A 25429-nucleotide genomic window follows, 5' to 3' on the forward strand; every position below is an offset into this window, starting at 1 on the left:
TATTAAAATGTGCAAATCAATTTCTTTTGCTCGATAAGTACATACTAGGATACATATAGGAAGTATCTTCAGTTACAATATTTTCTACGGTATAGAATGGGAGTAAATCCGTGGAAGTTGTAAGGACGGTGGAATTCAGAAACATACACATACCTTTAATTTATTCCTATACAAAGTAACTCAAGTAAATACTTTCTGACCAGGATTTGCCAAAGAATGCATGCTATCCGTTGGCTATGTGAATATGAATGCGTCTTCCAAATTTAGTTAAAGACCCACTTTTCACATATCTAGCCTGAACAATACAATAAATACCCTACTCCTGTAATGTTTATTGTGTTTGTTTTTGTCCAACGACGAGGTAAATAATAATCACATGTTCACCAAGCTAAGGTAAGCTAGCTAGGTGCTTGAGCAACACACTTCTTTCATCAGTTCTCCTCCACCACCATCACCATGTATATATATATATATATATATATATATATATATATATATATATATATATATATATGCAAGCTCAATCCGTAATAAGGAGCTTGCGTGGACGAATCCAAATGATGAGTTGAGACGAAATCGGACGGTAGATGCGCTGCTCGTTTTAGTTTACCACAATTAAGTCGATCTGTGCGTGTAGCTTCTCCGCCTCAGCTGCAGCCGCCGGCGGCGAACCCGATCTTGCTGTTCTTGACGTCGTAGACGACGCTGAACGTCTGCTGCTGCGTGTTCCCGATGATGGCGGCGCTCCGTGCGGGCGCGAACGCCAGGCACGTGGTGGCGCTGTCCACGTCCACCAGCAGGTTGGTCGCCTTCAGCTTCAGCGCCGCGCCGCCGGCGAAGGCCATGCTGACCTGGGGCACGCGCAGCCGCGACGCCTGGCCCTGAAAGCACGTGTCCAGGATGGAGAAGGCCGACGCGCGGGGCGTCCCCTTCATGGCGCCCGCCACCGCCTTACTGAGCGCCGAGTACACGTCCGTGGGCAGGCGCGTGATCACCGTGCCGGAGTCGATGATGGTCGGCAGGCTGGAGTAGGCCGACGCCGACACGGAGAGCGGCTTGCCGGCGACGGTGATCCCGGTCATCTTGATGAAGTAGAGCGAGTCGTCCAGCGAGCTCTTCGCCATGGGCGTGTACGAGTACTGCCCCGGGTTGTAGGAGCCGATGGACAGGTACCCGGACGACGACGACGACGTCGGGAGGCAGTAGGAGAAGGAGTAGCCCATGCTCGGCGCCAGCTGGTACAGCAGCGACAGCTTGTTGCGCGCCAGGCCGATGAGCCCCGCCGATTGGCCGAAGAGGCCCTCGTTGTCCTGCCCACAGCCGTAGTAGAAGTTGGGCACGCTGGTGGAGCCGAACGACACGGTGTCCTTGCTGAGGTACCCGACGGAGAAGGAGCTGTCGCCGTAGCTGGCCTGGTAGATGCAGACGTTGGAGGTGGAGCAGGTGGACGGGTTGAGCGTGGCGGTGGTGAGAGCGTCGCACTGCGGAGCGGAGCAGGACACGGAGGCGTAGGAGCTGGACGACCTGGGGTTGAACACGGGGCCGGACTGGCGGTGGCACGACACGAGGCAGGGGGAGCACTGCAGCCAGGTGAGAGAGGAACCCGTGTCCACGACCATGACGTACGACTTGGCCGGCGTGCCGAGGCCCATGCGGGTGACGTAGTTGCCCACGCCCACGGACGTGCCCGGGCCGAGCGGCACGGACGCGAGGGACTCGGCGTCGGGGGACGACGACGACCCGCGCCGCAGCTTGGTGGGACGCGACGACGGCGTCTTGGCAAGGCGCGCCGCGAGCGACGCGATGCGCGCATGGTCGTGGGTGAGCACCGCGGAGAAGGGGACGTCGGCGGGCAGCGGCGCCGGTGAGCAGGGGCTCCGCGGGTGGTGCAGCGTCAGGTGGAGCCCCGAGCTGTTGAGGTGCTGGAAATCTGCAGTTTCAGTTTAATTTCGACCTCCGTCAGTTAATTAATTCGTGCAAACTTAATTACTGCGATCGTGACAAGGGAATAACGGTTTTTTTCTGCTTCACTTCATGCATGCCAGTGCAAGTAAAGAAACTGGTAGAACGACCTGTGCATTTGTGTGACAATCGCTGGTAAAATTATATTACTTATATTTATTAAATAAATATCATAATGTATGTTAGTGGATAATTTTTAGCATTCTTATATGAACAAGTAAATATATACTCCCCTCCATCCCAAATTATAAGTCATTCTAAAAATTTTAGAGAGTCAAAGCATCTTAAGTTTGACCAAATCTACATGGTATATTTATGATTTCAACTAAGTATCATTAGGTTCTTCATTACTTATATTTTTCTAGTATATCTATTTAATGCCATAAAATTTGTATTTTTTCTATAATTGTGGTCAAATTTGAGATGCTTTGACTCTCCAAGATTCTTGGAATGACTTACAATTTGGGATGGAGGGAGTATTAGTAAATGATATGTTTTCCTAATATGAATAGTTTGAATAACGAAGACAAAATGGCATATGTTAATTAGATATGTTAGTGGATGTTGATGTGTGGATAGACACATACTTTACATGACGAGATAGATGAATGTGCTAGTGAGATGTTATAGTGAATGCTAATGTAGACATTTTGCATGAGAAGAAATTTAATAGTGAGATTTATCTTTATAAGAGATATATGGATATATGGATTAAAGACATCCCTTGCTATTTCTTCAGTTCGTCTTTTCGATCAGGTGCATTATTATCGTCACCACGACACGGAACACGTACGCATGCACTAAGCCTAGCTACCGCACCAGTTGCTGTCGTGCAGTTTGTAGCCTTTATATGATTAGATAGTGATGATGCAGCATATATATAATGTTCCGACTTCTGACATCTTACCAAACGGGGCCACGCGTGGCCAAATATAAGGGCGAATACAATCATGTATATATATACTGTAGTAGTACAATGACATGCTAGTTCTTTTTTTAAAAAAATATATACATATATATATCTATAGTACTAGTTTGCCGTGAATTTGGACAAGTGTTTTATATTGACGTCTTGAAATCTTCAGAGCAGTCATCGGTTTTCGAACGAACTGGCATGACCAGGCAAAGGCATGATCTACATAAGATTATTGTTTGTCCTCCTACAGTCCAGCTTATCATTTCCAAGGAGATCGAAGTTTCGGATCACATGATCGAACAGAAGCATGCAAGAATACTTTATTTTACAGGTTGGGACGAGTTGCTTTGTAAGTGTAATCATGCACACGACGTGATACAGGTATATATATACAGGGTAACGTATATGTACCATGTACGTACAACTACAGCTTGATGAGTAGTACTCTCTCACGAGGACGGCTTTATACCTTAGAGCGTAGCTAATTAAAGGATGTGCGCATCAGCTGGTTGATTGTAATCGTATTAAATTCCATCCAAGACGTGTTAAGTTGAGGTAGTTGGCAGAGAAGCTATTATTGACATGAAATTGTGAACCATACGGCGCCTACTTCCATGGCTAATAAAACATCAAAATTTTCCTATTTTTCACATGTATTTAGTACTCCGATCCTACCCTGTAGACAATTTGGATAACCACCATGATACTTCAGCTGTTAAGCTTGAGACATGTTCGATTCATAGAACACATTGTAGTTCTAGCCACTTATTTTGAACAGTTAAGTTTGGTACTACTCATGGTCACTAGAGATTACGTAAATCTTTTTCTTTACGTATGCTAATGCATGCAGTTGGTATAGTTAACAAGATATTGATACGGTCCTAACGGAAAAAAGAAAAAAAATCATTGTGCTAAATGGCCAGCAACAGGTTAATTGGAGTGGTTGTCGGCTAGTCACAAGGTGCCATCCATTTGAACACGCCTATCTTGGTAGGCATGATGCCACCAATCATACTGTGCACAGTATGTTTTTAATTGTGTGTGAGAGAGAAAAAAACAGCAGAAAACATGCACAAAAGATAAGTCCCCAGCAAGACAACGACGAAGACTGCACTGCTGCTACACTTCCACCACACTGATGAATGGATCGCTTGTAGAACCAATCAGTTGATATTGTTAATCACTTGTATTTGCAAGAGAAGGCAGGACCACTGCAAAGCAGGGATGGCTCTAGCTATGCCCACAGCACATTTCTGGTCGGCATGATGCCACTATGCCGCCAGCGTGTGGGTACACACAGACGGACACAGGCACGGATTCATGGCGAAGAAAGGGGAAATTGAAGGAGGCGTCTTCACCGCGATCGGCATTGAAAACCATGCATGTCTGTCCGGTGACGTTTCCGACGCAGACGAGTGCATTGGCAGCGGCTGCCCACTTCGACGGCCATCCCCCATCCTTTGCGGACGTGATAGATACGGTGGTTGGCTTGGCGGTGGGGGCGATTGATTGGCTTCGTTCACGGGTGGAAGGAACAAGAACTGATCACTTCATGATCTGAATCTCAACTCGGCATAGTGGACAGTGGAGTGGATGGAGCCATACGAGACATGCATGGCACTGAATCGCCATCCATTCCATCAGAGCCGTGTGAATTGTGATAGATGGATTCCAAAAAGGCGATAAATTAAAGCCTCTAGATTTCATCTCTTGTCAGGATAAGTTAGTTGGTCAAAATGGCTGTTGCCAAAGAAACCCTTGTGTGCTACGCTATGCATATGCATGTCGGCAGAAGCAGACATAACATCCGGGTGATAGATTAGCCTATGTTCGGCATCAAATGGACGGCGTGTCTCCTCAACTGTTTCGAGTCAAAAGAAGAAGAAATTCGATGGTGTACATGTGACTCACACCAACCAGACAGGCTAATCAGAAGCACAAGGGTAAGCACCGATTGGCCGTCAGAAACAAAATACATGCCTAACTATGGACGCTGGCTTTTGCGTGGTGCTAGTGGCGATGGAACCATGCATAAAAGTAGTATGCATAATCTACTACTAGTAGTACGGACATACGTGTACCTAACATACTTTTATACTGTTTGTCGGAAATATTTTTTTTCCCTGCGAGTGCTGAGAAGATTCGAGCATCAGTCCTTTGGCTCCCACCCTAGCTGTCAGCTTTCGTTCAGTTATTACTAGTTGCTTTAGTATGCCTGTCGTGGACAAGGCAACAGGTTCAACCTCGCCCTGCTTGAAAAAAAAATGTTTTTGCACACGAACAATTCAGATCGAACTATGGTTTTCGCCACCATAGTTTCAGGTTTGTCTGGAGATCATGAATCTAGCGTCGCCGATAAGTTCGCTTAATTTGTAAGATGAAACAAAAACAGTACCGCCTAAGTTCAGTACTACACTACTATTAGATGCAGAAAGTATCGTTTACGAGTCTGATCAGTTACATGCAGAAAAACCAGAGCAAGCAAACGCAAGAGTTATCAGAAAAAACATATGAATAAATAACGCATAAAGATCAGGAGCAGTACCCTTTACTTGTGACGAGCAAGCATCGGTGATGTCTCTGATAGGAGTGGCCACTGCGAAGAGCAGCGAGAGGGCAAGAAGCCGAAGCAGCGCCATCTTATCCGACAGCAGCTTCCTTGAGGTGTCTGTGGCCTGCGGCTCTATGACGCTAAGCCCGGCCACCTCGCGGCCTTTTTATAGAGATAGAGAGAGATTCCGATGGTGCGCTGCGCGCTTCCTGCTTGGGAGTTGGGAATCCCCGCGGTAGCTTTCAGTCTCACTCATCAGCGGTTGAAAAACCATCCGTTTTAATCCAGTCCAACCACCTGAGTACCACTGCTGCTTTCATAGTTCTGTAACTGCTTTTCTCTGCTGAGAGATCATATCATATCAATTCAGGCATCAGACTTTTGTTTCCATCTTCTTCTTGTTTTCATTTTTCGATGCATTTCTCTGATTGGAAGCTTCTGACGATGCCGTATGCCCATGGATTGTACCGGTATTGTTGCCTTGAGAATTAGGACTGTTGTTGCCCTGTGATGTGTACAGCGAGATGGTAAGAGCAAAAGTAGCTGCTTTTCTGCAGCCCAAAGCCAAGGTAGGTGCACAATTATGAAGCCGCCTTCTACTAACCATGCCCAATTTAGCTGGCGGTTAAGCGCACCTGTCAGTCTAAACAGCACTCTCAAACAGTTATAAATGGCGTCCAACATCACCCGTACTAGCTTTGACAGATGCTTGGTAGACCGATCGAGGTGGTTACCAAATGCTATGCATTAGTGGGTTCAGCTCTTGGTGCTGGATCGGCGACTGTTTCTCGTTTAATTGAAATCGGTAGAGCTCCTGCCAGCATGAAAATAGGGTATACTCCGTATACTGTAGCTGTCACTAGCAAGTATAAGGGCACTCCCAATGCAAGACTCTATCACAGAGTCCAACGCAATTAATTACATATTATTTATGGTATTTTGCTGATGTGGCACCATATTTATTGAAGAAAGAGGTAGAAAAAATAAGACTCCAAGTCTTATTTAGACTCCAAGTCCACATTGTTCGAGGTAATAAATAGCTTTAGACTCCATGATAGAGTCTGCATTGTGAGTGCCCTAATTGCCTCTGACTGATATCCACTTGAGGTTATCAGCCGAATCTGTTAGCCATTCAGTAGTGTTTTTCTCTCACAATAAATCAGCCAGCAGTACTTTCTGCCGCCAAACAAACAAGGCGAGGTCAGAGCTATACTCCAGTTTCAGTCTCATTCTGGCTTCAGATTTCATTTCAGGACGACAGAGAAAAAGGTGAAAGTGACCTGCATGCTACTAATCGATCTGTAATCAACCGGGGCATCATATCATATATAGATAGAGTGTAATCATGTTCAGCACTGAGTGAGTTGCAGTGGTTGCACAAGAAAAGAGAATCTAGGTAGCCAGCATCTGCATCTGATTAGCCGGTGACGGAATCTTTTCATCGGAAGGAAGCTTCAGCCTGACGCCTCCTCCGACTCCCATGTTCCCGCCCGTTCCCTCGTTGGAACATATGGCTGCTAAGCTCCGACGACTCCGATCGGACTCACCACCGCAGCACACGCACCGCAACCGCGACGCACTGCTGCTGCCCTCAGGGAATGACAGGCAGGCGCCGAGCTGAGGGGGCGCACCAACCGGCGACACCAGCACCAGCAACGGAAGCGGCCATCTCACCAACCACATGAGCTGTTCGGCTGTGTCCGCCGCGCGTGGCGGGCGCGCGGCCTCACCGATGATCCGACGATCCATCCATCGCCATTCGCCAGGCAGCTCCATCTCCATCGGGCATCGATCTCGGTGGCCGATAAATAAAGTTGCGCGGCCGTGCGCCGAAAATTCGTCGCCGCTCATCAAAGGCGAGGAAGAAAAGGATGCGCGCGCGCACAGCGTGGCGTGGCCTCCAGGTAGCGCGATGTATACATATGGCGCGGTGCGCCGGTGCGGCGAGAATTTATTATGGGTACACATAACTTGTGTTTAGGGACACAGCTTGTTTTTTTAATAAACTAATAAAATTGGCACAGCATGCTTTAGATGCATAGTATGGTTGTAGAGAATGCTGCATGCCACATCAATAAGCACGGTATTCAATTCAAACCCTAGGACGCAAACAAGCGCTTAAACTGGCTCATATTAGCACGCTCATCTAACATAGTTAGAAACTTTAGCTTTTTTTGCGATCAGAAACTTAAGCATTTTATCCACCTTTTAAGTACAGGCACCTACACTGTACAATTTGTCGTGTATGCACAGGCACCTACACTATGCTTCGTACTGACTCTACTGATGAGTTTGCTGAGGTGCGTGTTGTGCCAGACGATGTTTTGGCATGGTAAACTCCAAATGAATAGTGATGGTACGTACGAAGAAATCTAAGGGAGCAACTAGTGCAAGTGCAATCCTATTAGTCTTCTTCCATTCCTTTTTTTTATTTAGAAAAAAAAACAGTCTTCTTCAGTCCTCCTTTGAAGATGAATAAAACCAATTCCATTTTTCGTTGCCTTGTTTCTTAACCATATTTTAGCCCATGGGGCAATCAAAGTTTAGGCCAACGAGATCAACGCTTGTTGAGCCCATTTTTCCGTTGTTTGGGCTTGTTACCGAAGACAAAAAAAAAAGGAAAAAGAAAATAGCTGGGTCAACATGCCTACAAGCTACCGGTGGCTATGCCTCTCTGGGCCAAGTAGTCGACCTGATCCATTAGGCTCCATTTCAGCAGAAATAAGCGGCCCGTTTGGAACTTTGGATCAATTGCTCGTTTGGTTCTTCCCTTTGTGCGGACAGTTTGGATATATTTAACAGTCACTCAATCAAGGAACAAGGAAGATAATGATGTGTTTAGTTTGTGGAGTCATGCCATGTTTCATGAGGTGATGCATCATGAGTTCATTCCATGAATTTAGATGGAATCAACTAGTGGCAGAGCCGGGAATTTGTGACTGGGTATACCAAATATACAAAAATTTCGAAGCAAAGATGTCATAACAAATCCACAATAGTAACCAAAGTGCAAAAATACCATAATAAATTCATAACAATAACCAAAGTATAAGTTCGAGACATAAATAATTAAGAAATATTACAAAATAATGATACCTATTACAGGATAACTCTACTTATTAATTTTTCCCCAAATCTTGGGTATGCCTTGGCATACAGGGGCTCCGCCACTGGAATCAACTCATTCTCATACATATACTAATTATTAGTTTGTGAGAAATGAGGTGGTGATGGATTAACTTGTTCCATTCCACAAACCAAATACAAAAGTGAGGAGTAAGAAGAAGATGGGTTATCTCATTACTTAAATCAAACACACCCTAAAGGCCTTGTAGTATTACTGTATGAGGACTTCAAGCATCAAAAAATGTTTTTTTAGAAAATAAATTTTTTTATAGCCTCGGCAAAAAAAATTGTATATAATAAAAATTATTATTATAGTTTGAGCCTCCAGTTGTTCTTTAAAAAAATGTCATAAAAAGGGATCAATCATCTAAGCAATAATCCTTTTTAAACGACAACCACCATGTTTGGCGAAGATCTCCATAATCATAGTCTCCAATGTGCAACATATCCACTTCAAAAGTGATATGTTGCTCTCTTTTTATAGGATGTTCTAGAAATCTGAAAAATAACATATTCACATCATTTCTACAAAGTCAAATAGACCATAATTGCACTTGCTCCCACACAAATTATGTATCAATGTTAACATATTAGATTTTTTATATGCATAACATGTATATTTTTGTGGTACAAAATAAATTTATTTGGACGTTTAACTCTGTCTAAACATGGTCTAAATGCTGAATACAGGTGACTAAATATTTACTTTTTAGCCTTTAGAATACTACTAACTCAAAACGGTTATATCGATGGCACAGGATTTGTTGAGAAGAACATGATGCTGCGGAGAGCTATTGGAAGTTTAGAGGTGGTTGCGAGAGCTCTCCTAGGGGCTATTTAGTTCCAAAAATTTTACAAAATCTTTTAAGCTATCGAATCTTACGGCACATATGTGAAGCATTAAATATAAATAAAAAATAACTAATTGTATAGTTTACATGTAATTTATGAGACAAATCTTTTAAACCTAATTAGTCCATAGTTGAACAATAATTATCAAATATAAACAAAGTACTACGGTATCACTTTGCAAAATTTTTCACCAACAAAACAGCCTCCTATTGGAAGCTATTGGAAGTTTGGAGGTGGATGGCGGAGAAAGCTATTGAAAGTTTGAAAATTTGGTAGGACGCATTACGAACTTCAAGTTTGGGAACGTACTTTGGTGCATCAGGAGGTCCAACGTTTGGCAATTGCAAGTTACTGGAGTCCGTAGAGGATGTGAGGAAATTGTGTTCACGCACTAGGGATGTCTCTAAAGACTACCGATGCTTGAAGCAAGAGAGAGAAGTTTTTTTTTAACATCAGAGCGAAGGTTGAAGGAAGGCTCAACCATCGAAGTGTGCTATTGTAGAGACCGATGCTCAATGAAAAATCTAACCCTTGACTAGTTATGGCAGAAGTTTTATCCACAATTAATGTATTGCTATATAAACATTTCTAATGAAATGAAAATGTTTTAAGAAAAGAAAGAACATGAAACTCTATTGTCTTAGTTTCTAACTCTAGATGAAGCATGAAATTAAATGTCGATCCGTAAAACAATATAATGAAACTGTAGATAGAGACTTGTTGTTTTTATCTATATTTCATTGCATTTTGTTTAATATGGCATCCTTATAAATAACACTATGAAATTTCTCACTCAAAATTACCTCAGGAGACAAGAGTATTGAGTAGGGCTTGTGCTTGCGCTGCTTGCAACATGACTCGTTTTCGCCACCGTGGAAGAGCACTTCCAGCACTTTGACATTGGATGCGCTGTGCTCGGTCTTGTAGAGCTCCTCGTATGCCTTTTTTGCCGATGCACTTGGCATTGACAGACCCGTAGTCGAACCCATTTACTGCATAATTAGATGTCACCTTGCTTGGAAGAAGGCACTACGGAGAGGCTTTGAGCTGCGAGGCGCTTGCTTCGAAGTAGCAGCACCGCTTTTGCAGGAGATGGCTTTGACAGCTCTCTGGTCCTATCTAATAAAGTTAGCTGACTAATAACTTATTGTCAGATCCAAAAATTACTTAGCCTATTATCTATACATGCTTGGACTTATGCGTCACTTTGAGTTAATATTGGTCCTATTTGAAATTTGTTGGCTCAAAGAGGAAAATTTTTATAGAATTAGAGCCTGGAAATTAAACGGGACAAAAAAATTTTGGGGCCAAAATTTGGGGCTACAGGGCCTGCTACTGTGCACGCACTCCTATGGAAGCCCACTAATGACAACTGCAACTTCATGCAGCCTAAGTTGTGTCAGAAAAAAATTTACCAAACTAAATACCTAAAATTTTTCGCGTGCGTCAGACTTCTAAGCTAAAATTCTAACCACAAAAAATTTTACCACTTTAGCCAAAAAATTTCAAATATAGAGATGCTCTAAACTCGATCCTTTAGTACTTTTTTCTTGAGGTTAGCATTTGTCGCAAAGTGTGGACAGTCTGTGCCCTCGTGTACGTAGGCGTCTACGCCTGGATCTTGCTGAAAAAAAGATAATTATATAAATAACAATAAGCACTACCGTCGTGTCCCAGGACCACGATGTTCCAACTTCCAACAACTGGTTATCATTCACGACAAAATATACTTAGCTTTAATTATTCTACGGATCTCCCTCACATGATTCATATCGAGGTACAAGTACACCAAGATAACTTAATACCCAGAAATTATAAAGTGAAAAAAAGATAGTAGTACAACAAAAGAAACTCCACAGTTTCAGTGCACCTTACGCCGTCACGCGTGCAGCTGTGCAAGCTGTGCACGCAGGCACCGAAGAAGATCGGCGCCCTTCTATGCTGGGAATCTCACTTCAACCGCCAGCGGCCAGACACCGTTGCCGTTGCAGCAGCGCTCGCCAGTGGACGACCAGCGCGCTCCGCGCGACTCGTCGGTCGGCCGGGCCTCTCTGTTTCATCACTGCCGTGGTCGTGCTCGTGCTCGCGAGCTGTCTCGCTGACTCGTTCTCTCACCTGCCTTCCCGCGTCGGCGTCGCCGGCCTCCTCGTATCGTATAAGAACCGACACGCCGCCTTCGCACTCGTCATCGTCAACCCCTCCGCTTCGCCTCCCTCGCTCGCGCTCGCATTCCCTCCCGCCTCCAGATCTCGATGCGGCGGGCGCTCCCCTGACACCTGACGATCGAGGCGACGCCAGCCACGCCACCATGTCCTCCTGCGACGACGACCACGCGTCGCTCCTCAGATCCCAAGCCGGGTCCTCGTCCTCGCCGCGCGGGCCGGCGGGGCACCAGCAACAGCACCACGCCGACGTCGAGGCGGACGAGGCCACCGTCACCGCCTCCCCGAGGCTCGCCAGCGGCGGCGGCGGGGGCGTGCGCGGCCTCCTGCGCAACCTCGAACGCCGCATGACCGCACGCGGATCTGGGCCTGGCCGTCGCCAGCACCAGCATTACCAGCAGCTCGATCGCTCCGTGGCGATCGAGTCGCCATCCCCGACGCCGTCGCAGCGGCAGCGGGAGAGAGCGGCGGCGGGGGATGACGACGAGCTCGGGGACCGGGCGCCGCCCGAGTGGGCGCTCCTGCTCATCGGCTGCCTCCTCGGGCTCGCCACCGGCATCTGCGTCGCAGCGTTTAACCGCGGGGTGAGTCAGTGGTTTCTAATTGGGAAGTTGGACATTCATGTAGAGTGTAGGAGTAGTAGCAGTGTAGCACTATTTAAATTGGTTTGGTTTGTGAGCTCTGTGTTCTAGTATTTGGGTGTACTTGGTTTTAGTAACGTTTTAGCCTACTTTTGGAATGTGTAACTGCCATGCCCATGCAAAAGCTAGTGCCATGCTGCAAATTTGGTTCCATTTATATCTACCTAATAACCTAAATGATCTATATATAGTATATACCGAGCTAACATTTCGTATAACTCGCTGATAATATTATTAAGTATTTAAGTAATTATTATGAGGGATTGAAATGATGGATGTCCAATTGCAACAAATTTTATCTAAAAACTAACCACATTACACTAACTTGTAATTATGTGTGACCAAAGTCTTCATGATAATAGCCGAGATTTTGTAATTGCATCTTGAACAACTGATTCCTTAATGGCTTTGCTAGGTTCATGTCATCCATGAATGGGCATGGGCAGGTACTCCGAACGAAGGAGCAGCATGGCTCCGCCTGCAGAAGCTAGCTGATACTTGGCACAGGATACTGCTGATCCCGGTGACTGGAGGTGTGGTTGTAGGAATGATGCATGGGTTGCTCGAAATATTTGAGCAGCTAAAACTTGTGAAATCAGGGCAGACGCAAGGAATCAACTTTGTTGGAGCCATCTTCCCAACCATAAAGGCTGTCCAAGCTGCTGTTACCCTAGGGACTGGTTGTTCCCTGGGGCCTGAAGGTCCTAGTGTGGATATCGGCAAATCATGTGCAAATGCATGCTCAGAAATGATGGAGAGTAACCGGGAAAGGCGTATTGCACTTGTTGCTGCTGGTGCTGCTGCTGGCATTGCTTCAGGTATAATTTTCATTCAATAACGCATCACAAAATGGAAATTTCATCTTAATTGGATCTGGGAAAAGGCTAGATGCCTTTGGCATTCCAACTTCCGGTTTTTAAAATATGGCCTGTGATTGTTCAACAGATAACAGAATAGGAGTAAGCATAGATTTGTAAATGTTGTAAAAAGAAACCTTAAAATCAACTAGCTAATAAGGATCAGTCGCAATGCTGCCCTTAAAGCTACAACCTTAGTTTTGGCTTTTAATCTACAATTGTACTCTTTTTCATGATATAAGCTTGCTAATGTACTGCTCCTGGTATGTGTATCTTTTCAGGCTTCAATGCAGCAGTTGCTGGGTGCTTCTTTGCCATCGAAACTGTATTGAGGCCCCTTAAAGCAGAAAATTCACCTCCATTTACGACTGCAATGATAATATTGGCATCTGTTATATCATCTACTGTTTCAAATGTTTTACTTGGAGCAAGACCAGCTTTTATAGTGCCAGCATATGAGCTAAAATCTGCTGCCGGTAACTGTTCTGATCTTTTCTTACAGTAACTTTAGTAGCTACCCTTCTTTTTATGAAGTTTCAGGGCACCTATTGTAAAATGTTTTTCTAAGTTCATCAAGCCCAAATACACAATTCCATTTATTTAGGTTATGGGCATAGTGCCAATAACTATTTTTTCTAATAAGTTAGGATTGACCATTTCTTTATAAATTTGAAGTTCCCTTTGGAAATCTTACTATTCTATGATGTTGACTTAGGTTTTGGAACCCCGCATAACATTGTTCTCCTATTTTGTAAATTCAAGTGTATGTGAAATTTGTGTTTTTTAGGTTGTCCTAATCTCTTCAACTTGTTTGCAGAGCTACCCCTGTACCTTATCTTAGGAATGCTCTGTGGAGCAGTGAGTGTGGTATTTGACGGATTGGTAGGATGGTTTTCAAGATTCTTTGGACGCATAAAGGAAAAGTTTGATTTTCCTATTATAGTGTACCCTGCTTTGGGTGGGCTGGGAGCTGGTATCATAGCTCTGAAATATCCAGGGATCTTATACTGGGGTTTCACAAATGTTGAAGAAATACTGCATACTGGGAAAAGTGCTTCTGCTCCTGGTATCTGGTTGTTAACTCAACTAGCAGCTGCAAAGGTAGTTGCAACTGCCCTCTGCAAGGGCTCTGGCCTTGTGGGAGGGCTATATGCTCCAAGCCTGATGATTGGGGCTGCTGTGGGAGCTGTTTTTGGGGGTTCAGCTGCTTATTTAATAAATTCAGCTTTACCTGGTAATGCTGCTGTTGCACAGCCACAAGCTTATGCTCTGGTAAGTTGCTTTGAAATCCATTTTCCCTAATTCGGTAAGTAATAATGTGCATTAGCTCTTATTTTCTGTAGGTCGGAATGGCTGCTACACTAGCCTCAGTCTGTTCAGTCCCGTTGACTTCAGTACTGCTTCTCTTTGAGCTGACAAAGGATTACAGGATTTTGCTTCCTCTCATGGTAAGTGTTGACTGTCAATGTATTCTTTCTATATTTTTGCTACACAACATATAAACACAAATTTGTCTAGTTATTTTCATTACCATTTTATATGCCGCGGACTATAGGTCATTTCCTTCACTTCCTAGTGCATGCTCAAACTAATGCACATTTTATTTCCTGGCTCTTCACAGGGAGCAGTTGGTTTGGCAATATGGGTTCCTTCAGTAGTAAACCAGCCAAACGACACTGAGCCTTCTGGGTTTAAAACACCCAAACGAGGTTATTCTTCAATTTCAGCAGAAGACAGAAATGGTAGCTCAAGGCAAGGTGATGTTGTGGACGATCTTGAGCTCAGTATTATACAAACTGACATTAGTAACTATGGAACTTATAATGAAGAAATGCTTCTGGATGATTTGAAGGTTTGTCAGCCTCTATTCTGGCAGATTTTACCCATATCCAACTCTTGTTATCACGTTTAGCATATTCAATCAACGTACTTTATAATGCTTGAGAATTGCAATGTTGTAATTGTGCTGTTGTTTCATTTGTTTCTACCTTTTTAATCAGGTCTCCCAGGCCATGTCAAAGGTATATGTCAAAGTGTTACCATCTGTTACAGTAACAGAAGCTCTTAAGCTATTGCATGATAAACAGCAAAATTGTGCCCTGGTTGTGGACCCTGAAGATTTTCTTGAAGGAATTATTACAATAGGGGATATACGGCGCATGGGATATGGGTTACACATGGAAAGTTTCATCAATGGAGATCACCCCAAGTCTGATGTATGTTTATATGCTGAAATAAAATTCTTTCTTCCTGTTAAATAGTTCTGTGCCTTTTGAAAATATGGCAGGAGCACTGCCTTATATTAAGAAAGAAAGGAAAATTTATACAGCATAAAAGCCTTAGTGCACAGATTTGGGCCAAGGTTGACAATCTAATGAACTTATATTACTTTAGCACTGAATAAAGTTCAGAGTAACATTTTTTTCTTTTCTCAAATATGCAGGGGAGCTATGTATCATTGCATTAAGGAGAGAGATAAATTAGAATACGCCCACCATGCTCACACACACACATGCTTACTTTACCAGAAATAAACATGCCTTACATCAAGCCATGACCGGACCCAACAAAACCACCAGCTTATTATCTATTAGCAACCTCTAGGTGGGGCAAGACCTCTAGCACCTGCAAGGCCCCAGAGGTGTGCCTCTTCAAGGATCTGTCTTAGGATGAGCTGGATGCTAGAATTGGCTCCATTGAAAACACAATTGTTGCTAAATATGGTTACGCTAGCAAGTAACAAATATGGCCACTTTTACACTGTTTAAGCTAAACACACCTTTTAAGGAATCTGTAAGCAATAAACTCAAATTGTGATGTCTACTATATGTGTATTCATCCTAGCTTCTGGAGACAAACAATTTTCATAACTTTCTTGTTGGAAAAAATGTATTGATTCAAAGTTTGTTTGCAGGACAATTCTTCCTCCATTTCATCATGTCTTACTCGAGGATTCCAGTACTGTGGGAGTGAACGTGGATTGTTAACATGCTTTCCAGATACTGATTTGACCACTGCAAAAAGTCTTATGGAGGCCAGAGGGATAAAACAACTGCCTGTAGTTAAGCGTGGTGTTGCCCATAGAACTGCAGGAAAGCGCAAGCCGGTTGCCCTTCTGCATTATGATTCTATTGGTTGCTGCGTTCGGTTAGTCATAAGCTTAGACATGCTTTGTTTCAATCCTTTAATTTTCTTTGTTTATTGAATTTTGCCTTACCTACCTGTGTAGGTTTGTCAGTACTACCCTCATCTATGCTAATATAATTTCATTTGCTTGTCAAGGGAGGAAATAGAGAACTGGAAGACCATATATCAGAGACTGGCTTGTTAATAATATGATACTACTTGGATGATATTATTATTCATTTAATTGCCGAGGGAGGATATTGTGAACTGAAGACCATATATCAGTGAAAAGCAGGCTTTCGCCTTGTAGCAAATGGGCACTGAAAAATTACAGTGCCCTTAATGACACCACAACAGTAAGCGATACTACAGGACATCTATGCGAAATGTGGCTACACTGATGCAGGGATCATTCAGGCAGTTTAATCTCTGTACTGTATCATTTATAGATTCCACTATGATCTTATTGGACAGTGCAGTGGCAAGCCTGACAAATTCTGCAGAGACTTCCCATTACAGCCAGTTTCATGTGGCATCCCTGCTCGTACCACTTATTTGTTCTTGTTACGACCTGGACTTGTACTTTACACGGGATAGGAACGAAGTACAGACGTAGTGAAAGAAAGCGGTACTTTTTACCCTCGTACTGCTTGTAAATTGTAAAGTGTAGCATATATTACAGCATGATCTCACTTCTGTTGCTGTGAAGCATATTCGTCAGTGTGATCACACAGCGAATTTGTGCAGTAGAATCGGTCATGTCGATGTTGTAAGTTGAAGAATCACATTGCTTGTACAATTTGCCAGCATGTTGTTTTAGCTCCTCTGATGAGTATCATGTTGTACTCCTAGAAACTGTTGGCTGATAAGCCATGTTGTTTTAGCTCCTCCGATGAGTATTCCGTTGTACTCCTAGAAACTGTTGGCTATGGCTGAAAAACCATAGCAGAAAGTATTGTTGGCTGATTTGTTGTGAGAGAAAAACATTACCGAATAGCTGACAGATTTGGCTGATAAGCTCAAACGAATAATATGGCCTTTGCTCTGCACATTTTTGAGTCTTGATGTACCTTTGTATGTTGTGACGTAGTAGCAAGTACAAAGTAAAATCTTATAAAAAAAGTACAGACTAAAATCCCAGTCAAACGGTTGGGATCATGCACTAGTTTTGCTAATCACTACAGTAAACTATAAAGAACTGCAATCTTATCTTATCTTATACTCTTATAAAGTGAAATCTTACTATAGGGTTTTTTCTCTTCATACAAGGTATCTACATCATTCCTTACTAAATGAGCCCACTAGATGTTCTACCTCTTTATACAAGGTGTCTACATCATTTCCTATTAAGTCCATATCATCCCTTAATAGTTTCAAAAAGTATCCACGTCATCTCTATCATGTGCAATACTTTTAATCTTTAATCTATGCATTAGCAAGTCATCTACCTATACTATTTGTTTCTTCTACTAGCTTACCGATTTTTTACCATATCTGATATAATACAATAACATGTCAGTCATATATATATATATATATATACACACACACACACAATCTACAATGACTCAACACCAAAGCCAAGGCACAAAACTCAAAGTAAAAAAGAAATAATTGGAAAGTTACAGGCTTGCACATAGACCAAAGTGCCAAAATGGCAGATAAATAAGAATTAATAGCAACCATAGCTTCTTAGGCCTCTATTCCTTCAACTCTGAATCAATGGCACCCTCAGGTTCTTAGGCCTGCACAATTGACCATCAAGGAGTTGTGCACAAATGGCAATGGGCAGAAAAAATCCACGTATCCACGAGCACCCAACCCCGCGGGTGCGGATATGGGCATCAATTTGTGCCCGCGGGCACAGGCATTGGTAGAGATCTGTGCCCAACAGGCAATCCTACACGAGTAATAAAATACTATACCCGCACCCGCAAACCCGCAACACCCGCACTGACATGTGGGCTCATAACACAAGTGATATATATGGCTCAGCTTTAGGGTTCCTAGTTCTACTTCCAAATCTCGGTCCAAACTTCCCCTCCCCTCAGTGTCGCCGTCGCCCAGACACGAGATGCGACGCGAGTCACACGACTCGGGAAGTTGAGACTCGAGAGTGGCGCCCGACGCTAGCGACTAGGCCTCAGCATCCCGAAGACCTGAACCCCATCGGCGCCTCCCTAAGACCCCAACCCCTCACGGCTTGCCTGCAGGCCTCACGAGCTCAGGCCTTAGCACTCGCGCGCGGCTCCTCTGCTACCGACACTTCCAGCTTTGACAGATTGACACCTCCTCATCCATCCCCTGACGCCGGCCGCCTGCAGCTCTGACCCTGCCATCTTCCCTACCGCAAGGTCAAAGGCAAGTTCAGTATTTTGCTTGTTCTTGATGCCTCCCAGTAGATCTTGTGCTTTTTAGTTCTTGTCTTCATATTCCAGTTCGAGATCTGCATATTGGGGTAATAAATCGAGTGACAATTTCATACATATTGTGATGTGCAGCTACAATGGTGACCCTTGGTAGTTCCCAAGTGCAAACCTCCCATACAACTATAGTAGTTGGTACTGAGGAGGACAAAGCCGCAGATGTTGTGCATGTATTAGAGTGGGAGGAAGCCTCAGATGATGATGATGAGCGGCCTTCAAAAATAAAGCTCACCTCTGCGGTCTGGAATGACTTCGACAAAGTGCGTACTGGTGAAGTTTGGAAGGCCAAGTGTAACCACTGCAACAAGAAGCTTTCAGCCACATCAAAAAATGGTACAACTCACTAGAAAACTCATTTGAAAATTTGTCCCCTCAATAACAGGAAGGCAGGAACAAAAGTTCAAACAAATTTGAGGGTTTGGAATCACTGAAAAGGGGGCAGTAGCTGTAGAAATCTATGTGTTTGATCAAGAAGTAGCTAGAAAAGCTCTTTATTCCATGATTATATTGCATGAGTACCCGTTGTCCATTGTTGGTCACCATGACTTTTGTAAATTTGTTAGTGCATTACAACCTTTGTTCAAAATGGCAACTAGAAACAGTGAAACATTGTACGATATTTGTCCTTTTGGAGAAGAGGCTGCTGGAACATATGTCACAGAGGCCCATGAATTGCTTACTGATATGATGAAACATTATAATGTGAACCAAGACTTTGTTGCTATATCCTCTGGTGGTGTCCCTTCTTCTATAGTTAATGCAATTGTTGTGTTGTTCATATTTAAAACCCTTGCTGCAAATAAGAAGACTACAAGCTTGGTAAGAAGTAAGAATGAGCTCGATCGCTACTTGGAAGAGGAAACTCTTCCTCATGATGACAGTCATTATTTTGATATTCTTGGCTAGTGGAAGTTGGAGGGAGCTCATTATCCTACTTTGAGGCTAATTGCTCATGACATTTTAGCTATTCTAATCACCATAGTAGCTTCTGAATTGGCTTTCAGTACTAGTGGGAGGGTTTTAAGTGAGCATTGCAGTCGTCTTACTCCTAAGATGTTGGAGGCTTTGATGTGTAGCCAAAGCTGGCTTCGTCACTATCTCAAAGGTATAAAAAGATGCATTTATAATAAATTGAATGTAGATGAGTGTAATACTCGATTTTAAGGACAAAACCAGATATACACTATATGTGAGTCTTAAAGGACAAATCTCACATATAGCTACAAAAATAAGGGGTAATATCAAAAGACAATGCTTAAATTATATAATGTAATAATAAATCAAAGATAACCTTAGCCAGCAAACAACGAAAGATAACTTCAAACTTCGGGTATTAACTTCACTCTACAGGATCCAAACTGACTGGTTGATCACAAGCCCAAACAATCCTCCTGAAGTATAGGGGAAATAGCAAGAGTGAGTCCATGTTGAACTCTACAAGTATAGCAACTAGATTGTATAGATCCCACAATCTCATGATCAATGTGACACAAATAATATAGAGCATTAAATAATAAATAATGAGTATTTTAACACAACAAGAATCATCACCCTTAACGCAAGAATCCTCAAGGCTGCTCGTGACCGTAAGCACGGCTAGTATACCTGTTTTAAACACTCTGCAGAGGTCGTACATCTTTACCCATAAGTCATGATTTATCCTTTCGCCCGAGGTGATCAGCCTCTTAACCCACTACCAAGGAGGGTCGCAGGGATCACTATGAAGCATTTCAAAAGTTCGTCTAACATGTTAGGGCCGCAAGGTTTTCTGGGCGCGCAGATATAGAGCCCTCCTTCCAATGGCACAATGACGCGCAACCTATACACATAAAGACAGAGCCCACACTATACCTAAAACGGCAAGCCCCTCTAGCGCCTTTTCGGGTAACCACTAACAAGTTAGAAAAGGTCTTCATACTAAGCTAAAGCCAGAGCCATTATAGCCCTCATGGTTGCACTGTTATCCTGTTTATTACTTATAGATAAATCATCAAGTGGCTAAAAAGTTATTTTTATCGTTTGTTACTTAACATTAATCAAGTCACAAGATCATGGTCACAGAAATAGAACCCAAATGCTATACTTGCCTTAATGAAAGCTTTCTCATTAGTAGCACTCTTGATCACACACGAGTTGCTCACCATCTATACTCGATCATCGAATAGCAACACACAAGCAAACAAACAGAAACAACTAAGAACAATACACCACATATCCTACTCAAAGAGAGCTAGTTCTACGGTCAATAAACTATCAGGAGTGCTATATTATTCATAAAACAACTACGAGCTTGATTTACATTAACTAAGAAAAACTATGTGGATAATATTAATTCATATTAATCATAACATATTCAATTTAAAAGATAAAACTAACCATATTTTATTTATAAATGTTGTCGTATAAATTAATCTTTGACTCTATAAAATAACATGGAAACAACTGTTTCTAATATGTATGACCTATGTTCAAGTTAAGAAAATTTGTAATTTAGAATCTCAATTATGTTATTAATTAATCATATTAATGACTATATATAAAACATCAAAGTATAAAATAATATGGATTTTAATTATAAAACTAGTTGCAAGTATATTAATAAATTTAATATTTAACTATATATTCGAGAAAATATGCGACATGATAAACGTGGATACTAACATGCAAATCACGTCACTAATAGTGCAGTGCAATAAGATTAACTAAAACAGAATTTAGATATGAAAACAATGATGGATGGAATGTGTGGATAGATAAAGGGCTTACAGGAAAATAAAAATGTCAATTGCTTTTTCTCTTTGGGGGATTTACTTGCTTGTGTGTATACACGCATGTCCCTGGTTTGCTTTCAGAATTCCGGGCGATTGACGATCTTGCTTGCTTAACTTCAAGGCTGGAAGTACAGATGGACTAGAGCATGGCCGCCTTGGCAGCAAGTGGTCTGGCAGCAAAATTGTGACCTCGAGAGCAGGACGAACCAGCAGCAGTCGTCGATGGACAAGTCAAACGGCCAACAATGGCTTTGACTTCGGCAACTTGCTAGCTGGAGATGTACGTACAAGGTCGGTCGGCAACTGGGCATTTTGCAGTGATGCTCCTAGCGGCTTGCTGAAGTTTCCTCTAACAGACAGAAGCTTTAGGAGGTATATATTGTTACGGATATTTTCCGGGGTGATCTCATCTCCTCGGATTCCCTTTACGGGAGATCTATCCTAACTACGACTTCCCCCACGACGGCCTACGGGATATCACCCACGACTACGCACGTACCTGTGGAGACCGGTTCCACCTCCGTGATATCACCCACGACTTATCGTGGGCACGAGTTTACTTGGGGCGAGAGTTTCCTCTCCCCCCCGACTGTATAAATACCCGTGATCAATGAATAAACAAACACCCCGAGTTCATTCTATTCCTCTCTGTTCTCGTACTCTCGCATTCTACTCGTAATACGTTATCAGCACGACGCTCTCCCCTGCCCCAGAGGTGATAGCTCGGTTGGATAGAACATCGTCGAGGGATCGACCTTCGCCTAGGGCATCACCCCAAGGTAGAATCATGCCTTTCCCTCGCCGTAATCCTGCCTCAATGGCTTCTCTCATCCTCCAAATCGTCTGGATGGCGATGAACCGTGCCCGGACATTGGGCACACACTTCGGCAACAACCGCCTTCAGGCGGAACTACTGGAGGACATCCGGGAACTCCTTGGCGAGGCTCGCGGCTATCGCTTTCGTGGCGAACGCCGTGATCTCAACAGGAACCCCGGGCGTTTTCCTGTACGACGTCGTTTCGGGGGAAACCGACATGCAAACGTCGGCCCTCCGTCACGACGTTCGGTGGTGTCGTCCACGGCTTCGCCCGCGGCGCCATCCGCGGCTCCGCCCGCGGCGCCACCGTCGAGGGCACCAACTCCACCGGCGCCTCCAGCGCCGGTCCTCGCCTTGCCGGCTCCACCCCGGCCTCGGTGCCCGCTCCACGGCGACGGCCCGTGCCCACCACCGCCACCATCCATGGTGGCCAGCCAATGGCTGTCACTGGGCATAGAGCCGCAGTCGCCGATTCGGTACCCGACGCCGACGCCGTCTTCTGAGCGGGCTGCGCACAGCCCGCCTCCGCGCCGTCCGTCTCCACCAACAATCGCGGCGCGGATGTCGGCGCCGACTCGTCTGCCGGCGTACATCGTCGATCCTGCGCTGGCTGCACCACCGCCACCGCCACCACCTCCTCCCTCGCGTCTCCGCCGCACATGGATCAGCGTCCCCCACGGGCCTTCGGCTCGGGGACGCGCTCCTCCGGCTTGAGACTGTCACTAGGGAGAGGGGGAGGAGGAGGCGCCACTCGCGGGCTCGCGCGACCATGCCGCGGCCTGGCAGCGAGCGGACTCCGGCGCGCGCGGACCTGCCCGACGCGACGGCGCCTCGGCCTCGACGCGGCGGCCCGCCAGGCCATGGTTCGGCGCGGCCACGGCGCCTCAGCGCTCGGCTTCGTCGCGGCACTCGGCTTCATCGCGACTTCGTCGCGGCACGCAGCGCCCGCGCCCGCGTCGAAGGGCGCCATCGCGGCCCCGTGCGACCTCGCCATCGCGGCCCCGAGCGGCTCGCCAACCCGCGGCGGGGGCTCGACGCAGCTGCCCCCGCGGCCGTGGCCACCGAGCGCGACGGCCTCGCACCCGCACGGCGCGGCCACACTCGGCCTCGGCGCGGGACCACGGCGGCTCGCTCGCGCAGCTCGGCGGCGCGCGGCTCGCGACAGCGCGGCCTCCGCGGCCCCCGGCGGCGGCGTCATCCGCGGGCGCCCGCGCCCCAGCCCGCAGCTGCGAGGCGTCCCGACCGCGCGGCCGGCCACTCCACTGCAGCGGCCCCACACAGGCGCGCGAATCGAGGCAGCCCCGCGGGCCCACGCACAGGAGGCGGCGGCCAGAGCCCCTGGCGGCGGCGGCGCACCCCTGGGAGGCGCCCAGCGGTTTGGTGCTGGCGGCTGGCTGGGGGCTAGGGTTTCCAACCCTAGCCTCTGGCCCAAACCCCCCTCCCCCCTCCCAAATTGGGCCAAATTGGTGGCCCAGGCCCAGGTTGGGGCCTGCGAGCTTTCAGCCTGGGCCAGTTATCATTGTTTTTTTTTCATTTTATGAATTAGCTAATTTTATTTATTTATTTACATAGCATTTTTCATTCCCTAAATTACATCAGTTTATTAGTCTATTTTTCTTGCAAATTTAGACCCTGGTGTAAATTGCATTGTAAATATTTTTACATTCCGCAATCATATTATGAATGAAAAATTTATTACATGTCGAACGTGTTTTGTCTTTACAATTCCCTATCACATGTATATATGTAAATATTTTATGGTCAATTTTTCTCCCTATTTGGAATACTATTTTTCACTAGATGTCACCTTACTTTATTATTATTTTGGTGACCACAAGGTAGTACTCATACTACTGCGGGATTTATTCCTCAAAGTGCTCTCTCAAATTTAATAATAAACATACAAGGACTACATCCCAAAAGTGAAAATATAAAATGGTCCACACCTCCATGGTGACTACCTATGTTCCACAAAATGAGAAATCAAAATACCATAAAACATATGCAAGTTTACCTTGCTACACATAAACAAGTTTACCTTGTTATTTACATACGCAATTTTATATTGTCTTACATACGCAATTTTTACATTGCTTTACATATACAATTTTACATTGTTTTTATATACGCAATTTACATTGTTATATAAATATGCAATTACATTCTTGTTAATTTTACAACCCCGCAATTAATTAAGATTATGCAAATAAACATGTAGGCAATGGCCACCAAAGAGTCCGATGCCCAAGTTTCTTCTAAGAAGGAATTTGCCGAGCTAGCTCTTGATGGACACAACTTCCCTACATGGGCGATGGATCTCAAAGTGAGTCTATCGTTACGCGGAATGTATAGGGCAATTGACACTCCCAAACAGGGAGATGCTCCATTGTCTGAACCATCCAAGTACCATGCCTTATACATAATAAGGAACCACATCCATTCAGATCTCAAAGCTGAATATCTGATGGAAGAGGACCCACGGGCTCTCTGGCTTGCTTTGCAACAGCGGTATGAGCAACAAAAGGCAGTTATTCTCCCGGAGGCCACTCATGAGTGGAACCACCTCCGCATTCAAGATTTCAAATCTGTGAATGAATATAACCATGCCATGCACAAACTCAGTTCCAAACTGAGGTTTTGTGAAAAGGAGCCATCTGATGCGGAGAAAATTGAAAAGACTTTGTCTACCATGCTTCCCGCTCAAATGATCCTCCAACAGCAATACCGTGAGAGGGGATTCACAGTCTATTCTGATCTCATTAAAACATTACTTCAGGCTGAGAGGCACAATGAGCTCCTCATATGGAACTCCAATCAAGGCCCTGTCGGTGCCAAGCCCTTGCCCGAAGTACATGCAAATGCTCAGAAACAGACACCAAAGGATGCCAACAAAAATGACAATCCTAGATCCTCCAAAGGCAAAAACAAGCGCAAGGGACCCCGTAAGCCTCGAGGTACTAAGGGCAAAGGCAACAACTCTAAGTCAAAAGACAAGTCCTCAACTTGTACAAAGTGTGGTTGCTACAACCACCCGACTAAGAAATGCCGCACCCCTAAGCACCTTGTGGAACTGTACTTGCATTCCGTGGGACGAGGACGCTCCAACCAAGGACGCTCCAACCAAGGTGGACAACCGTCTGAAGCACACTTCAACGATCTGGCAGCCCCAGGATGTTCCAACCCCGCCCCAGCGGGACCGAGCAACACAATGGCGCCTCTTCC

General features: G+C 44.8%; 3 protein-coding genes across 3 annotated transcripts; 1 reads left to right on the forward strand and 2 right to left on the reverse strand.

The window, feature by feature from the left end:
• LOC8071766 (aspartyl protease family protein At5g10770) lies at positions 1 to 5585 on the reverse strand. Its single transcript, XM_002454328.2, has 2 exons — positions 5424 to 5585; positions 1 to 1930 (listed from the first exon to the last, which is right to left on the reverse strand). Exons 1-2 carry the CDS (start codon positions 5515 to 5517, stop codon positions 648 to 650), a joined length of 1377 nt encoding a protein of 458 aa, XP_002454373.1. The 5' UTR covers positions 5518 to 5585; the 3' UTR covers positions 1 to 647.
• Positions 11304 to 17196, forward strand: LOC8071767 (chloride channel protein CLC-f). Its single transcript, XM_002452595.2, has 9 exons — positions 11304 to 12153; positions 12626 to 13028; positions 13349 to 13543; positions 13885 to 14339; positions 14411 to 14515; positions 14689 to 14919; positions 15068 to 15283; positions 15982 to 16214; positions 16350 to 17196. The coding sequence occupies exons 1-9, from the start codon at positions 11716 to 11718 to the stop codon at positions 16396 to 16398; spliced, it is 2325 nt and encodes a 774-aa protein (XP_002452640.2). The 5' UTR covers positions 11304 to 11715; the 3' UTR covers positions 16399 to 17196.
• On the reverse strand, positions 18425 to 22800 carry LOC110434841 (uncharacterized PE-PGRS family protein PE_PGRS10-like). Its single transcript, XM_021459591.1, has 3 exons — positions 22425 to 22800; positions 18852 to 18917; positions 18425 to 18537 (listed from the first exon to the last, which is right to left on the reverse strand). The coding sequence occupies exons 1-3, from the start codon at positions 22798 to 22800 to the stop codon at positions 18425 to 18427; spliced, it is 555 nt and encodes a 184-aa protein (XP_021315266.1).

The sequence above is a fragment of the Sorghum bicolor genome, chromosome 4 (genome assembly GCF_000003195.3).
Source record: "Sorghum bicolor cultivar BTx623 chromosome 4, Sorghum_bicolor_NCBIv3, whole genome shotgun sequence".
Classification (NCBI taxonomy): domain Eukaryota; kingdom Viridiplantae; phylum Streptophyta; class Magnoliopsida; order Poales; family Poaceae; genus Sorghum; species Sorghum bicolor.

What these genes read in the sequence shown, in the direction of transcription:
- LOC110434841 (XM_021459591.1), bottom strand. Translation starts at nt 22,800, where the DNA reads ATGTACGCCGGCAGACGAGTCGGCGCCGACATCCGCGCCGCGATTGTT. An exon ending in CGGAGGGCCGACGTTTGCAT is followed by an intron (nt 18,918 to 22,424) that starts GTCGGTTTCCCC and finishes TTCTTGTTGCAG; the next exon opens with TGGTTACACTTGGCCTTCCA. An exon ending in AGTCATTCCAGACCGCAGAG is followed by an intron (nt 18,538 to 18,851) that starts GTGAGCTTTATT and finishes ACCTTGCGGTAG; the next exon opens with GGAAGATGGCAGGGTCAGAG.
- LOC8071767 (XM_002452595.2), top strand. Translation starts at nt 11,716, where the DNA reads ATGTCCTCCTGCGACGACGACCACGCGTCGCTCCTCAGATCCCAAGCC. An exon ending in AGCCACAAGCTTATGCTCTG is followed by an intron (nt 14,340 to 14,410) that starts GTAAGTTGCTTT and finishes TATTTTCTGTAG; the next exon opens with GTCGGAATGGCTGCTACACT. An exon ending in GGATTTTGCTTCCTCTCATG is followed by an intron (nt 14,516 to 14,688) that starts GTAAGTGTTGAC and finishes GGCTCTTCACAG; the next exon opens with GGAGCAGTTGGTTTGGCAAT.
- LOC8071766 (XM_002454328.2), bottom strand. Translation starts at nt 5,517, where the DNA reads ATGGCGCTGCTTCGGCTTCTTGCCCTCTCGCTGCTCTTCGCAGTGGCC. An exon ending in TTGCTCGTCACAAGTAAAGG is followed by an intron (nt 1,931 to 5,423) that starts GTACTGCTCCTG and finishes CTGAAACTGCAG; the next exon opens with ATTTCCAGCACCTCAACAGC.